At 26.4% G+C, this 16,276-nt stretch overlaps 2 protein-coding genes across 6 annotated transcripts; one reads left to right on the forward strand and one right to left on the reverse strand.

Annotated features, from left to right (window-relative positions):
- The first annotated feature begins 65 nt into the window (after positions 1-65).
- LOC124431639 (glycerol-3-phosphate acyltransferase 1, mitochondrial) lies at positions 66-13,270 on the forward strand. 3 transcript variants are annotated; one of them, XM_046979761.1, is made up of 13 exons: positions 66-211; positions 9,254-9,387; positions 9,689-9,861; positions 10,152-10,304; positions 10,384-10,778; positions 10,859-11,282; positions 11,449-11,611; positions 11,692-11,876; positions 11,957-12,140; positions 12,199-12,416; positions 12,473-12,568; positions 12,653-12,845; positions 12,925-13,270. In XM_046979761.1, the coding sequence occupies exons 2-13, from the start codon at positions 9,264-9,266 to the stop codon at positions 13,110-13,112; spliced, it is 2,496 nt and encodes an 831-aa protein (XP_046835717.1). In that variant the 5' UTR covers positions 66-211; positions 9,254-9,263; the 3' UTR covers positions 13,113-13,270. The 3 variants fall into 3 exon arrangements, with proteins under 3 accessions (XP_046835717.1, XP_046835716.1, XP_046835718.1); XM_046979760.1 differs by lacking the exon at positions 66-211 and adding an exon at positions 6,143-6,362; XM_046979762.1 differs by lacking the exons at positions 66-211; positions 12,473-12,568 and adding an exon at positions 6,143-6,362.
- Positions 13,120-16,199, reverse strand: LOC124431640 (tektin-3-like). 3 transcript variants are annotated; one of them, XM_046979763.1, is made up of 9 exons: positions 16,012-16,199; positions 15,772-15,926; positions 15,420-15,671; positions 15,108-15,340; positions 14,901-15,010; positions 14,665-14,813; positions 14,366-14,588; positions 13,955-14,109; positions 13,120-13,868 (listed from the first exon to the last, which is right to left on the reverse strand). In XM_046979763.1, the coding sequence occupies exons 1-9, from the start codon at positions 16,060-16,062 to the stop codon at positions 13,658-13,660; spliced, it is 1,539 nt and encodes a 512-aa protein (XP_046835719.1). In that variant the 5' UTR covers positions 16,063-16,199; the 3' UTR covers positions 13,120-13,657. The 3 variants fall into 3 exon arrangements, with proteins under 3 accessions (XP_046835719.1, XP_046835720.1, XP_046835721.1); XM_046979764.1 differs by lacking the exon at positions 16,012-16,199 and having other exon boundaries at positions 15,750-15,897; XM_046979765.1 differs by lacking the exon at positions 16,012-16,199 and having other exon boundaries at positions 15,746-15,891.
- Between the last annotated feature and the right edge of the window lie 77 nt (positions 16,200-16,276).

The raw sequence follows: 16,276 nt of genomic DNA on the forward strand, positions 1-16,276 counted from the left end.
AGGTAATTTCCTGTCGCGGCAACTTCAGTAAGGACATCCTTATTTCGAGTTGAGCTTCAACTCAAAACGAAGAAAACAAGGTGGCATATTGTATGATTTTGTACATGTGATTACATTTCGTATGTAGGTATTTTCATACCTATTGAACATTATATTTCAGTGATACAAAAATAAGAAAGAAAATCATTAGAAAAATAAAAGTTAACTAAAGGTAAAGTGAACATTTATATTCCTTTATTCATAGAAAATTTTTTTTTCTAGTAGGTTATTCTTTTACCGCGTAGGTGATCATAATACAATGAATATATATTAGACAATTTTTTAAATATTATAATCTTTTAAAAAGTAAATTTTCTTTTTACTTAATTTACGTGCATACGATAAAATGGATGAATATTTTTAATTTATTGAAAATAAAAAAAGTGATATTTACAAAAAGTAAAATGTCTGTCATCAGAAGGTCAAACATACAAAAGAATGTTTTAACGGAATTTAAAAAATAAACATTCTGTTTTTAATTAAAAAATAATTGTTTAATCTGAAATAAATAATTATATATATATATAATATATATATATATAGAATTATATTTTACATAAATATTTATTCGCATAAAAAACTTATTATTCACACACGAAAAAATATTCAATTTGAGAATACAACGGATTTAAATATATATATATATATATACACTATCGTTTAAAAGTTTGTGGACGCTTATTAATTATAGAAAATTAACGAAATATAATGCATATTATTATTGTTTATCGATATTTTTTTCGATAAATCCTATTATAAACATATATTTATTATGTTATAATAATATTAAATTGCTAAATTTAATTGTTCTTTTTGTTTGATTGAATAAAAGTTTTTCCAGTAGTTCAATTATATTTTCTTGCTTTTAAGGCTTTAATATTTCATTTTCTTCGATTTTTGTATTCATTTTTCTCGAATTGTGTTTCCTGATATGGTCTGCTATTATTTAAAGACATATTTCCAATGATTCAGGATGCAAAAAAAAAAAAGAAAATAATCACAGATAAAATCATAGCGTCTACATTGTATTTCTATCGAGTTCAATTTAATTTGAATATACGATTGGTACAATAAAAAAAAGTGAATTAAATATAGAAATGCAAATCATAGTATTATTCAAAGAAGAATATTTCATAATAGAAATTGGAAAGTGTAGTATTAAAGTCTTGCGTAAGCTATTGTTTTCAAAAGTACAATGCTATATAGGAATTTGTTCACCCAAAAAAAGGATTTGGAAAATCCAGAAAAAGGAACCAATCGTCACATTGTAATTATTTCTAAGAGAAATAGAAGTATAGCTCTTGAAATAGCTACAAAAATTAATAAGTCCAGGAATACAATGATTTTAGTATCAACGATAAACAGGAGTTTTAAAAGGGACGATCTTCTTCATGGTCGTGTTGCCGTAAAGAAACCATTGTTTGAGGAAATAAAATAAAAAAAAAAGACTTTAGTATGACATAAAAATTGAACATTAAATGAGTGGTCTGATGAATTCAAATTTGAATTGTTTTGAGTCCAAGTGGCTTATTTTCAAATTAATAAAAAATTAAATTACGCTTGTGTGGTACACACCATTAATCGAGGGTATCATTTTGTTATGATATGGGAATATTTTGGCAATAATATGGCGGGAGATTTGATCAAAATCAATGGTATTTTAAAGAAAGAAATTTATTTAAAGATTTTAATAGAGCAGGCAATTCTATCTGGACAATAATTTAACATTTATACAGAACAACAACATAAAATATAAAGCTACAAATAGTATGAACTAATTTAGTGGTATGAAATTTTTTTTTATTTAAAACAGTTAAAAAAAGATTCTAATTTAAAAATAATGAAATTAGATATCTCAATCTCCTGATTTAAATCCTATTGAAAAACTGTGAGATCACTTGGATATAAAGATTAGAAAACAATTTCCAAGGATATCTTTGAGAAATATCTTTGGAAATTTTTACGAAGTGGAATGGATTAATATTAAAAATGAGATATTGGAAAATTTAATAGCCAGAATAACACAACTCGTAAACACGACCATATATAGAAGAAAAAAATACCATTATTTTTTATTAATATTGATAAGATATTTACTCAGTTATTATTAAAATGTTTTCTAACATTGTAAAAAATAATATACACAAAGTGAATCAAATTTACCAAAGATTTCATAATTTTTTTCAAGCAGATATAAGAATAAAGAAAGTGTTCACAACTTATGAGTGGTAGTGTGTGTGTATATATATGTGTTTGTAGGTTTTGCGAAATTTTACATGATGAATTATTTTACATTAAATTATACATTGAATTAGTTCATTAAAAGCAATTAAAAAATTATATGATGAAGAGTTCAATCACCTGTTAATAATTTTCAATTCATAATGCTACATTGTATAATATTGTTAAAAGCAAATCAAATTGTTTTTCTTCCATTTAATTGATATCATATATTCAAATAATTTGTTTTACAATTCACGCATGGTTATCATGTCGTACGCTTTCTAATAGCGATCAACCGCAAAGAAAATGGTAAAAGTTGTCATAAATTTTTTTTTTTTTTTTTTTTTTTTTTTTTTTTTATCGAGATAATCTGTTCTAACATACGTTACACACAAATGCATTATATTACAAAAGAACATAAAGCATTATTTAAACAATCTAAATATGTCATTTAAAGAAAGTAAATTTTTAAGAATGTAAAAATAAATATATTCAATAAGTAAACTTTAATATTTCTTAAAAAAAAATTATATTTATAAGAAAAAGAAAAAATCTAACATAGTAGAAAAATTTTTCCTCATAAAAACACATATATTTATATATATTTATATTTATATATATATATATATATATACACACACACATATGTATACTTATATATAATACATCGACAAACGAATAGGGGGAAGGGGAGGGACAGATGAAGAATCTTAATACATTCTTAACAGATTGACACACAATAACGTCCGGCATAAAACGCTAATGGCTTTCAATAGGATTAATTTATAAGTCGTGCACATACACAAAACGCGCGCGTATGTACGTACAGCATACGTAGACACATACTCATATACAAAAATATGTATGAACACTACCTACCTAATTCGTAACACCATCCACGCTATCTTAAATTACCTTTCGTCGTCTACGTTCGTGTAACGTTGACAATGAGGACAGAAATTAAGAAATCGAAGCAATTTGCACGCATCGTCTTACATTAAGTATAGAGCGCAAGAGAGAGAGAGAGAGAGAGAGAGAGAGAGAGAGAGAGAGAAATATATATTTCGTGCGAAAATTTAATGTCTTTATATAATACGAAATAAGATCTTTTTTTTTTTTTTTTTTTGCAAATATCGAGCAAAATGAATTTGTTCGATTTAAATTCATTCTTTGTTCTACCTCTTCTTTCTTTTTTTTTTTTTTTTTTTTTATTTTGTTTTTCCTTTTACGCTAAAGAAAAAAAAATGTCGTTTCTTTCCAATATCGCATTAATTGCGAATATGAAATAATTTATAGAATTATTATCTATCAGCAATTCTCAATCATTTCTACGTTTAAATATATTTTTCGTTATACAGTCACAAGGTTTTGCCTTATGCGATAGCACGTAACGTTGCCATTATAAAGTTGATTGGCCGTACGAAAGTAACGCCATGTTACGTCGACCAATGAGAAGCTAAGCGATAGCAGGCGCGCGAGCGCGGTATCTTTTCAAAATGTAAGCATTTCGATTTGCAGTTGTTTTTTCTTTTGTTTTCTTTTTGTTTCTCTCTTCGTTTCTTTTTCTCTTTTTTTTTTTCTTTTTTCCTCTCTTTTTTCTTCCGTCGCTAACCTTTTATTGCAATAATATTACACGCGTAAGACGGGCGCGAGGGAACGACGAGAATGAGAATTACGGTATGAGAATCTCATGTCGAATGTTTTTTTTAATGATACTATGACGACGCGACCTTTCACTATGATTGCCGTATGGCTTTCAGATCCGAGCGCAGTAACGGAACGATTCTCGTCGCGTACGTTTCAAATCTTATCGTAAATCTTTATTATATTTCTTTTCTTTTCTTTTCGTCTTCTTTTTTTTTTCTTTTTCTTTTTTTTTTCCCTCCGTAATCAAAGTCCTTGTAAATTTTTCTGGTATTTTTTTCTTTTTCCTTTTTTTCTCTCGGACGTGCTTTTATTTATTTTTTTTTTTTTTTTTTTGCATCGTCTAAACCATTTTATTCTTCTTTTATTATTATTATTTTCTTTTTTTTTTTCTTTCACCATCGCGATATATAATTTTTTTCTTTTTTTTTTCCGCATTCAATTGGATAAACGGAATAATTGATGAACGTGTCTGACTAAATATACATTACATCACGAAAGTACATATATATATATAATATATATATATAATATATATATAATATATATATAATATATAATATATATATATGTATATATACATAGGCTTATTAATTTTTAAACGATAAGATAAAAGAAAAACATTAATGATAAATAATTCTTGTAAATAATATTTATGTATATATATATAAAAGGAGACTATTACACAACCGATATTTGGCAACATTTTATCAAACATTTTTCTTCGTTCCGTAATAAGTCATCTAAAATGGAGTAAGGTTTATCGATATAAATAACTGTTTATCAATATATTTAAAAAGATACATCCAAAAAGAAACATCAAAGACAATATTCATAAGATTATTTATGCAATATATATATATATATATATATATATATATATATATATATATATATAAGGAAAAAAAATATATATTATATATATATTATATATATATATAATATATTATATAAATATATTATATATATATATATATATAAGGAAAAAAAAAAGAAAAAAAGAAAAAAAAAAGAAGAACAAGATATCGAGAAGAAATATGGATACTTTTAATGATTAATATCGAATCAGAACGATCGTATTTATCGTAAATAAGAAATTAAAAGATAAAGGGAGAGAAAGAGAGATAAACAGAATAAAAGAGAAAAAGAAAAGAGTTAAGATACGTTATGAAGATAAAGTAGAAAAATTTTGTAATAAAGAAGAATTCCATTGAATGCCATCAGAAATGAAGAAGGGCATTCACGGGTTCTATCGTACGTACGTACCTACGTATATTCGTTTGTTCGTTCGTCGTTCATTCGTTCATTCGTTCTGTCGTGTATCGAAAAGTCAGTGAACTGTTCTCGGACTCTCTCGAGAAGAAGGATCGACGAGAGGAGGTGGTGGTGGTGGTGGTGGTGGTGGTGGGTGATGGTGATGGTGGTGGTGGTATTGCTACTGCCGCTGGTGGTGATGGTGGTGGTTGTTGTGGCCGTGTGACGTTGTTACTTAACGCAAACCGATAGAGAAAGTCAGAAGGATATAGAGTATCGTGCCAAATCTTTCTCGTTTGAAAACTTCGCGTGTCATTGGTAAAATTGGTGAAAAAAAGACGAAAATCGGTGAAGCAAAAGGGGAAAAAAAAGAAAAAGAAAAAGAAGAAGAAAAAAAAGGCAAAAGAAGAAAAATAAATCAGAAAAATAAAGAAAAAGAAAAAAAAAACAGTAATCGGTTTAAATCTAGAAGGTTAAAGGGGATGATGTTAAAAATTCATTGACTTCTTTTTTCTCTCTCTCTCTCTCTCTCTCTCTCTCTCTCTTTTATTTGACCATTCCGTGTGACACGTTTTTCCATCGTCATCATTTATTGTATTACATATATATATATATATATATATATATATATATGTACATATTACATACATATATGTATATGTAATACGTCAGCTCATCAGGCATACACGATAAATGGCCGAATTGATTCGTTCGCCTTGTGATTGTGAGAGTAATAAGTGGTAGCAGTATCTGTTCGAAGCCACGTGCAGAAGGAAGGAAGGAAGGAACGAAGGAACGAAGAATTGGATTCCAGAAAAAGAAGTGTTTTTTTCACATAGGGAAAAAAAAAATAAATAAAGAAGATATATATATATAGAGGGAGAGAAAGAGAAAGAAAGATTAGTTCTTTCGAACGAATAGAAAAGTGAAAAATATACAAGTGAAAATACAAATAACTTTCTCCCTCTTTTCTTTTTTTTTTTTTTTTGTTTCCGTTTTTTTTTCTCTCTCTTTCTTTATAAAAATTCAAGTAGCAGTTTTCTTTCATTTTTTTCTCTTTCTTTCTTTCTTTCTTTCTTTCTTTCTTTCTTTTTTCCCTCCCTTTTCTTTTGGAACCACCCGATGATTATCGACGGAACAATGGACGGTCTCATCGAGATTTTCGTCTTCTGCGGAGTGCTTTACTATTTTTTCAATACCAGGTAATAATATTATGATATTTCGTGTGATTGATTAATTCGTAAAAAAAAAAAAAAAAAATAAATAAATAAAAACAATAAAAAAAAATAAAAAGAAAAAGGAAAAAAAAGAACTGTCCACGCGTTATAATGATGCGGTAAAAGATTTTTTCCGATTTATAACTAATGAGAAATCATTATTAGTGTCTTATAATTGAAAGAAGAAAAAGAACCCTTTTGTGATAACAACAAAAGAACCCTTCGAATTAAAAACGAGAATGAAAGTGATCAATTACACCTCCCCCCTTTTTTTTTCTTTTCTCTTCTTTTCTTGAATCTCAAAAAGACTATAAACGCGGGAAAATTTCCAAACGAAGAAAAAATAGTAAAAGAAGAAGAAGAAAGATAAGAAAGCAACTCTATATCTCGATTCAAGATTATAGAGTTTATTAGTAATGTATTCCCTATTTTCTTCTTTTTTCCTTCATTCCTTTATTTTCTTTCTACAATCATCTGCGCGTAATCTTTATTTCCATGGACTTTGACGGTTTATTGTTACGCGTCTTTTATCGGTCTTATCAATGTATTATTATTCATAACAAATACAAAGTGTCCTATACGAATTGCGATTTATTTAATTTAAAAATGGTTTTTCTCATTTATTTAATATATAACATGGACGGGATAATTGTTATCTTCTCTTTCTCCCTCTCTCTCCCTCTCTCTCCCTCTCTCTCTCTCTCTCTCTCTCTCCCTCTCTTTCTCTCTCTCTTGCTATTACATATATCGCTCACAATACATTTTTTCTAAAAAATTTTTGAATTCGTCAAATGAAGAAAAAAAGAAAAGAAAAACCAAAATAGATAATACAGTCATCTCAATAGATTAATCCTATATTCCGTTCTCGAATGATTTAATAAAATATAATATCATATTTATATAAGTGTCATACGATATTGGAAAAAAAAAAAAAGAGAAAAAAAGCATTGCGCAAGATACTATTTTTTGTGATTTGACGATTTCACGATTTTCCAACCGCATCATCATCTCAGTTAATAATTTAATTCCAAGGACTCTCTCTCTCTCTCTCTCTCTCTCTCTCTCTCTCTCTCTCTCTCTCTCTCCTCTTTTCTATTCCTAGGGAATTAATAATATTAATACAATTTTATAAATATTAATAATCAAATTTAGAATTAATTAAAATTAAAATTAAACAAGAATTATATTACAAGCGATTCCTTCATTGAATAATCTTATATCCTTATTTATTAAATTTTATAAAAATTTCGTTAAAATGGTCAATAATATTAATGAAATTAATTTTAAATAAGAAATGTCCGACGATTATTTATTTCTTTCTTCTTCCTATTTTTTCCGCTGACACCCTGCCTCTTCCCTTTATCCATACTCCTCTCCCACTTTTACGATTTATTATTACTAAGCATTACAGTAATAGTATGACTTGTTACTACGTGACAAAGGAAGTATATACTCAATGATAATGATAATAATAATAATAATAATAATAATAATAACAATAATAATAACAATAACAATAATAATAATAATAATAATAATAATAATAATAATAATAATAATAATAATAATAATAGTAACAATACATTATAATAATTAATAATTCGTAATTTAATATTCATTACTGGGACATTCAAAAACAGCAAGAATACTTGAAAATAATAAAATTTCATATGAATCTTCATCCAAAAAATATAAGTAAAACGACGATAAGGATATCGGATAAAGTTTAATCATAACGAAATTATTTTTTCGTATTGGAAATGAAAAATTATTTCAGTTGAAAATCATTTAGTTTTTTTTTTTTTTTTTTTTTTTTTTTTTTTTTTTTTTTTTTTTTTTTTTTAGAATGTTGCCATTAAAAAAAAAAAAAAAAAAAAAGATTAAAAGATTAAAAGATTAAAAAAACATTAAAAAAGGAAAAAGAATAAATGAACCTTGAACCGATCTTGATTAAATCCATAACAACTTCGATAAATAAAAATTAATAAATGCCGTAATATTTTCAATTTTTAAATCGGATGGTTGTTTATCAAAAATAATGTCCGTATTTATCGAGATAACACATTTCTAACGCTATTAAAACAAATAAATTTCTCTTAGCCCATAATATACATAATAGGTATATATATATATGTGTACATACAATCTGTAGATATAGATAATCTACAACCTGTAAATATATATATATATATTTATTATATATATATTAATATATATATATATATATATTAAACTTAAAATAACACTAAAAATTTCGCGTACGAACTAACAAATTATTTTATAGCGATAAAATAAAATAAGATTTAAATAAAAATCATATATGAATTAATTATTCGTATTATATTTAAATATACAATTTAAAACTATGATTGAATTTAATAATAAATAATTCTAATACAATGAACCATTTTATTAACAAGAATGCATATAATATGGCTGATGCGAAAATACGATTGAATTACATAATGAGGAAATATGATTTTGTTTATAAAAAATGTGAATTGTAAAAAGGATTATTGTTCTCAAGATTATTTGTAATTACAAATAGGAACTTGTTTACTGATTTTATTTTTGTTGATTATGATTTTGATATTTTAACGATTCAAGAAAAGTCTACTGCATCTTACGATCTATATATATATATTTATATTTATATTTATATATATTAACAGATTGTAGATTATCTGTATCTACAGATTGTATGTACATATATATATATATATATATATATATATATACTTATTATGTATATTATGCGCTAAAAGAAATTTATCTTCTTTTATAAAATCTTTTTATTTTATTACATATCTTTTTATTTTATTTTATATAATAATTTTTTAATAATTTAAAAAATTTTCTCTTCTTTTCTTTCACAGAGCTACAAATATGGTAGATGTACTTTTTATGCGTCTTCATGAAGTTTATGAAAAATGGGATAGCAAGACGGATATAAGAAGAAATAGCGGAACAACAGCATCAAGCGGAAATTCGTCTCCATTTTCTGCAGGCGGTACGATAAATATATATATTTTGACAAAAACATATAACTCGTAACGCAGAAGTATTGTAAAAAAGTGTAGCTGCAAAAAAAAAAAGGAAAAAAAAGAAAGAATACAAAAAAGGAGATACGAACTTTAAATGACTTACTTGACGCACACACAAAGATTGAATAATAATTCTAATCAGTTTTTTTTCTTTCTTTTTTTTTTTACTTTTTTTTTTTTCAATCAATTAATAGTAAATATTGAATTTAATTTATTTATTGTGAGATAGAAACTGTATATAAGAAAGTAAGACAACTTACGTTTAAGATCTTAGACGTGCAGGACGAGAGTATCAAAGGAGACGTGATTTTGAATGGAGGAAGGAAGCAAAATATTCGAGGTTGTACGATGCTAAGCTAGATAAAGATTCGAGCGTTTATTACAAAAGTTTACGTTTGTTCGTACAACCTTACTGCAGTAGTTGTATACAACGATCTGAGGTAGGTGACGGTTTTTTCTTCTTTCTCATGTGTATATGCGCGCATGTGTACATGTATGTATGTTTGAAAAATAGTCAAGTTATTTCTCTCTCTCTCTCTCTCTCCCTCCCCTCTCTCTAAGTTTACAAATATCAGAATACTATTAAAACATGTTTAAAGCAAAAAACTTGAATATAAGTAAAAGCAATTTAAATAAATAAATATATATATATATATATATTTCCTTGTATATTTATTGTTGTGTTGAAAATATTTCATCATTAATTCTTTCTCTATTAATTCCTTTTTAGAATTTTCCATATAGAAAAGAAAGCAATGAACAGCCATACGGCGTGAATATGTTGACGGTAGATTCTGGTCCTGGATTGTTTTCTAAATTTTTTTGTCATTTCTTTTATATTTACGGATTGAAGACATATTATTATCCAAAATTAACAGAGACAGTAAGTAATATTAATATATATTTTTTAATTTGTTAAGAAAGATTTGATTCTGAAACAATAAATATCATTTTTTTTTTAGGTATTGAATGATGAGAAATTAAATGAAATCTTCAAAATAGCCGCTTGGGAAATGGCTAATAATGATGGCTTTAATGAAAAGCAGGCCATGACGAATGTTAAAGATAGAGCTAAAACAATACTTTTACAGATGGAAAGTAGAATTAGTAATACGCTACTTAAAATTACTGCATGGATTCTTTACAAATTATTACCTTGTTTCTTACGATCAGCCATTATTTTTCCACCACAAATAGAAGTATTGAAAAAGGCTAGCGATACTGGTTTGCCTTTAATTTTTTTACCTCTACATCGTAGTCATTTGGATTATGTTATGATAAGTTTTATTCTTCTTATGCATAATATCAGAAATCCATTGATAGCTGCTGGTGATAATTTAAGAATTCCTTTTTTTGGGTATGTTTTTCTGTCCTAACGTGTATATGCATGTCAATGAAAAATAATTTATAAATAAGAATTATTTAAATTTCCAATAGGTGGCTTCTTAGAGGTTTAGGTGCTTTCTTTATAAAACGCCGTATTGACCCATCTGCAGGTCATAAAGATATTCTTTATCGTGCTGTTCTTCATACATATATTATAGAAAGTCTTCGAGCTGGTCATAATATAGAATTCTTCGTGGAGGGTGGTAGAACAAGAACTGGTAAACCATGTATGCCAAAAGGTGGCATCCTAAGTGTGATTGTCGACGCCTATATGGATGGTATAATTGATGATGCTTTAATAGTACCAATTGCAATGAACTATGAACGTCTAGTAGATGGAAATTTTGTGAGAGAACAATTAGGACAACCCAAAAAAATGGAAACATTTGGATCAACAATGAAAGCTATATGGTCTACATTAATGGGAAATTATGGCATTGTCAAAATTAATTTTTGTGAACCATTTTCACTTAGTGTAAGCGAAAAATATTAAATCTAATAATTTTCTATTGTATATAATAATCTAAAAATTATATACAATTATATACAAATAAATAATAAATTATATAAAAAAATTATATAACATATTATATACAAATGTCTAAAAATTTATAAGTTTATTTATTTATTTATGTTACTAGAAAATGTTGAAGTCGTTTCAGAAAAGCCAAAACAATGTAAAACATCAAATGGGAAAAAAGATTCTCAAGCACACAATGTCCAATTCATCTCTATATGGAACTGATTTCGTAGCAGAAGAGCATCGTCAATTAGTTGATAACATTGCGCGTCATGTTGTATATGGTGTGTAAAATAGATTATATGTAAATTGTTGATAAACATTTTAATCGAGGTTGATTAATAATGATTAATTTACTTTTCAGATTGCTTTAAATCTACTCCTATTATGTCAACAAATATTGTTGCTCTCTTACTCTTAAATAAATTCAGAGATGGATGTACATTAGACGAATTGGTGAAATCATTTGATATAATCAAAAAAAATTTTGTATACCAAAACGTGGATATGGCATTTTCTGGCAAAACCATTGACATTATAAATCATGCAGTTAGGAACATAAAATTATTTCTTCTTTGAAAATTATAAGTTAATGAGAATAGAGAAATACGTAAATTTCTTATTTTCAGTTGGATATCTTGGGCCCAGAATTAGTTAAGCGACAACAAGAAGAAATAACAGAAGCTGTGGACGGGCAGCTTATCAAATCAAATGTCATTGTAATTCGTCCCGTATCGATATTACCAAATTTAATCGAATTATCATATTACAGCAATTCTATGATATCTTATTACATTATGGATAGTGTTGCAGGTAAGAACATATTTCATCCCAAATTCATATTATTTTCTCATGTATCTTATATTTTCAGTAACAGTTTTGTATGCTGGATTGAAGTCTGAAAAAAAAGATCCAATGACACTTTCTGAAGAGGATATAATTAGTATTTCCGAAGATGCTTTTATTACAAAAATACTTAAACTTTGTGATATATTAAGATATGAATTTATTTTTTGCAAACCTTGTGACACACTTGATAACGTCGCTGCAGATACTATACGACGTCTTTCATCGATACTTGTTTCAGATGTAAGTTTATATAAAATTTGAAATATTATTTTATTATAATGAAAATTATATCGCAGGAAGTTCGTACGCCAGAACAATTATGGAACAGAAATTTTATAGGATCTACTCATTTATTTTCAAATGATGGTTATTCAGGAAGATTTATATACAAAGTGAAGAAATTTTTTTTTCGTTTTAACATAAAATTATTAATCTATTGATCATCAATTTTTTTTATAATTGATTTTATTTTTCAGCTTAAAATAAATCCGACTAGCATTAATATAATGGAATTTTTACATACAATGTTACGTCCATTAATTGATACATATACATTGAGTGCGTATACTTTGAGAAAATTAGTGAGAAGATCTTTATCTGAAAAGGTTTTGCTTCATGAAGTTTTAAATGAAATAAAAACGAATTTGGATAATGGCATCATTAATTACGGTAAATAATATTTAATAAAAATCTGTTTGTTTAATAAGAAAATTTTTATTTATTAAAAAAGCTTATGTTATTATTTCAGGTGAAAGTTTATGTGTTGATCCTATTAAGAATTCTTTTAAACTTTTTGAAAAGTTGAATATCTTAGAATGTGTTCCTCAAGGAAATGTTAAAATATTTTATTTAAAAGTAGACTATGATACAGATGTAGCTATAGAAAACTTTTATCAAGATATAGCAGCATTTAAGTGGACCAGAAGTACAGAATGATGATTTCTTTTCATATTACCAAGATAAAATTATATAAAATATTGTATATAGTTTTTCTAAGATGTGAAGTATATTTTGTAAGACTTTTTAAATGATATTCTGTAAATTTATAAAAAAGATGTCAAAAATCCTCCATGACGATATATATACAAAGTTAATAGTTCGTACTTTCTTATTGAAATATGTTTGTACAGTTACAAGGTTTACTGTGTGAAGCTTATATGATATATGTGTATATACATATATATATGTATATATATATATATATATATATATATATATACATGCTCACACGCACACATACATACATGAGCTTTCAACTGTATCATAGCAAATGCGTGTCAAACTCATAATATAATATTACAATATGTTTTACTGAATATCAATTTATAATTATTCCATTGATAAAAATACTATTATTTTCTTTTGTTTAAACTTCATTCAGATTTATTTTTTATGAATAAAATAACAAACAACTCAAAAAAGACGAGTAAAATTAAAATATAAATAATGAAAATAAGGAAAAATTAGTTCTAATAAAAATATTAAAATTTGATAGCTGATGCCATTGGATAACTTCGTCTTAAACCAAGACACTTTTCTCTATCTATGAACAACGCATCTATTTTAGATTTTAAATCTATTTCTAAATTTGCTCTTGTAGACAATAATTGTTGATGTTGAGCTTCAAAAGTTTGTAATTTTAAATTCATATCGTGTATCATTACATTTATTGTTTCTACTTCTTTGATCATTCTGTAAAAATGATGTAAAACAAAATGATGAAATATTTAGAATATAAAATAAGTCAAAAACTATATTTCATAGTTACAATAACAGACCTTAATTGAGCATAGTCTTTACATGATTCAGCTTCAGGTCTGTGTGATCTGGCTTCAAGACGTGTATGTGCAACTTTTAAAGCATTACTTTTATCTGTAATTGCTTTCTGCATCAATTGTAGATTTTTTTCAATATAGAAAAGTTCTTCTTGAATCTATATTACATAAACATATATATTTTATTAATTATTATAAAATAAAATAAAATAAAATATTTCATATATAAAAATAGTACAGTGTGATAAAAATGTATAATCATTAAATATGCTAGAACAAAGATTTAAAAATACTGAACTCTATTTATTTCAAATAAAAATAAATCAATTTTTAATTTCAATCATAAATAATATAACTATTGAAAAAGTAGTTTTATATAATCAAGATTTGCTTATAAATGCATATAAAATTTACTTTGTATAAATGTGATTGCACTTTCCCCTTTGCTTCTAGCATCTCTGCTGCTCTTCTACCTAATGCATTATTAGTCTCACCCCAGGCTTCCCACATATCCAGTCCAACTCCATTTATAGCAATTTCAATGTCATTTCGAAGTTGATTAGATTTTAATCTCTCAGATTGGGATTTTTTGACTGTTTTATTTGATGCTTCTGCCCATGACTCGGCTTCTGTGACACTGAATGAAAATTCAATCATTTATAAGATTTAAAGAAATATTGGTACAGATACAGATAATTTTTTTTTATAACTACCTAGAATCATATTTTTCAATTCCACCATAATATTGTAAGCCACGACTAAAATTGTTTAACTGATGACACATAGTATCAATGCCAAGCGCAACTTCTTTATTTCTTATATCGATTTCTAATTGATTTTGTACTGCTCTACCGTCAGAAAGCTAAAAAATAAATATAAGAGATGCCAATTAATTTATAAATATAGAAAATAAGATACATCAAGCATTAATATAGCTGTTATTATGTACTTGGTTTATACATTTTTCTGTAAATTGTTCTAAATTTTTCTGACAATTTCTTACAGTTTCAACTTCTTTAAGAAGCGCATTTTCAGCCTGATCGTGTACTAAATCATTACCTATTGATATATTAGATAAGTGAAATTTAATATAATAAAATTAGAAATATCAATTAATACAAGTAAATAATATCATTGACGACATGATACCATGAACCTGTTCGAGATTCGCGATAATAGAGACACTCTTGAGCTATGTGTAATTGTCCTTCAAGATTTTGAATAGTTTGTTGTAAATTCCGACGACAATCCTGCATTTTTCCATTTTCAATTATTAATCTTTGCAATTCTGAATTTACTTCATTTCGCCAAAATGAAGTATCCGTAATTCTTTCACCTAATTTACGTCCTGTATCCATTTGTCCTTCTTGTACCCTTTCATCTGCTTCTCTATACGAGTATTATTATTTAATATATAAATAACATACATTAAATATTATTAACTCATATTATTTTATTCTTATTTTACCGCATGAGTCGTGCAGTATCCTTTCGTAAGTTCTCCGAATAATTTCTATTAGCATTTGCTTCATTATAAAGTCTGGTTTGATTCTGTACCCAATCATATGGAGTATATCTTGTATATAATGCAGTACGTGCTGCATGAGAAGGATTTCTATCAAAGCCAGTTACTAGATTTGGAAATTTCATGGCTTCTGTTGCCATACCACCTGGCATATAACATGGATCCACAAGTTGATTTGTTATAGGTTGCTCAGGTCTAAGAATATTGGAAGTTTTAAGAAATTTTTAAAAGACATTTAGTTACTTTAAAAACATAATATAAACACACACACACATATACACATATAACATCTTACAAGGGTGATGCTTCTATAATTTCATAACCCAATGTTGGTCGCCAAGGATGTGGACGGGGTGTTTTGTAAAACTCTCCAACTCTGACTGGAACTGGCGGTCCAGCAATTTGTTCCATACAAGGAAGTACTCCCACCGTGCTCCATGGTTGAAGTTGCTACAATAACAATAATTTATATAAAATACAATATAAAAGTATTATAATAAAAATGACTTGCAATTTATTTACAGATAATACATACAGAATAAAATATAGTTTCTTTCTTTTCTTTTCCTGTCTTCGTATTATTCATTATGATTGACGAAGTCAATTAATTATATATATATATATATATATATAATAATAATAATACTATAAACAAATTTTATATTATATAAAAAGTGTATTTATTAGACAAACATTTCTATATCCTTCTTTCTTAATTTATGCATACATGTGCGTATGTGTTATGCAAATATATAATGTGCAATTAACGTTCATCAACTTCGTAAGACAATTAATTATCT

Source organism: Vespa crabro, chromosome 22 (assembly GCF_910589235.1).
Source record: "Vespa crabro chromosome 22, iyVesCrab1.2, whole genome shotgun sequence".
Taxonomy (NCBI): domain Eukaryota; kingdom Metazoa; phylum Arthropoda; class Insecta; order Hymenoptera; family Vespidae; genus Vespa; species Vespa crabro.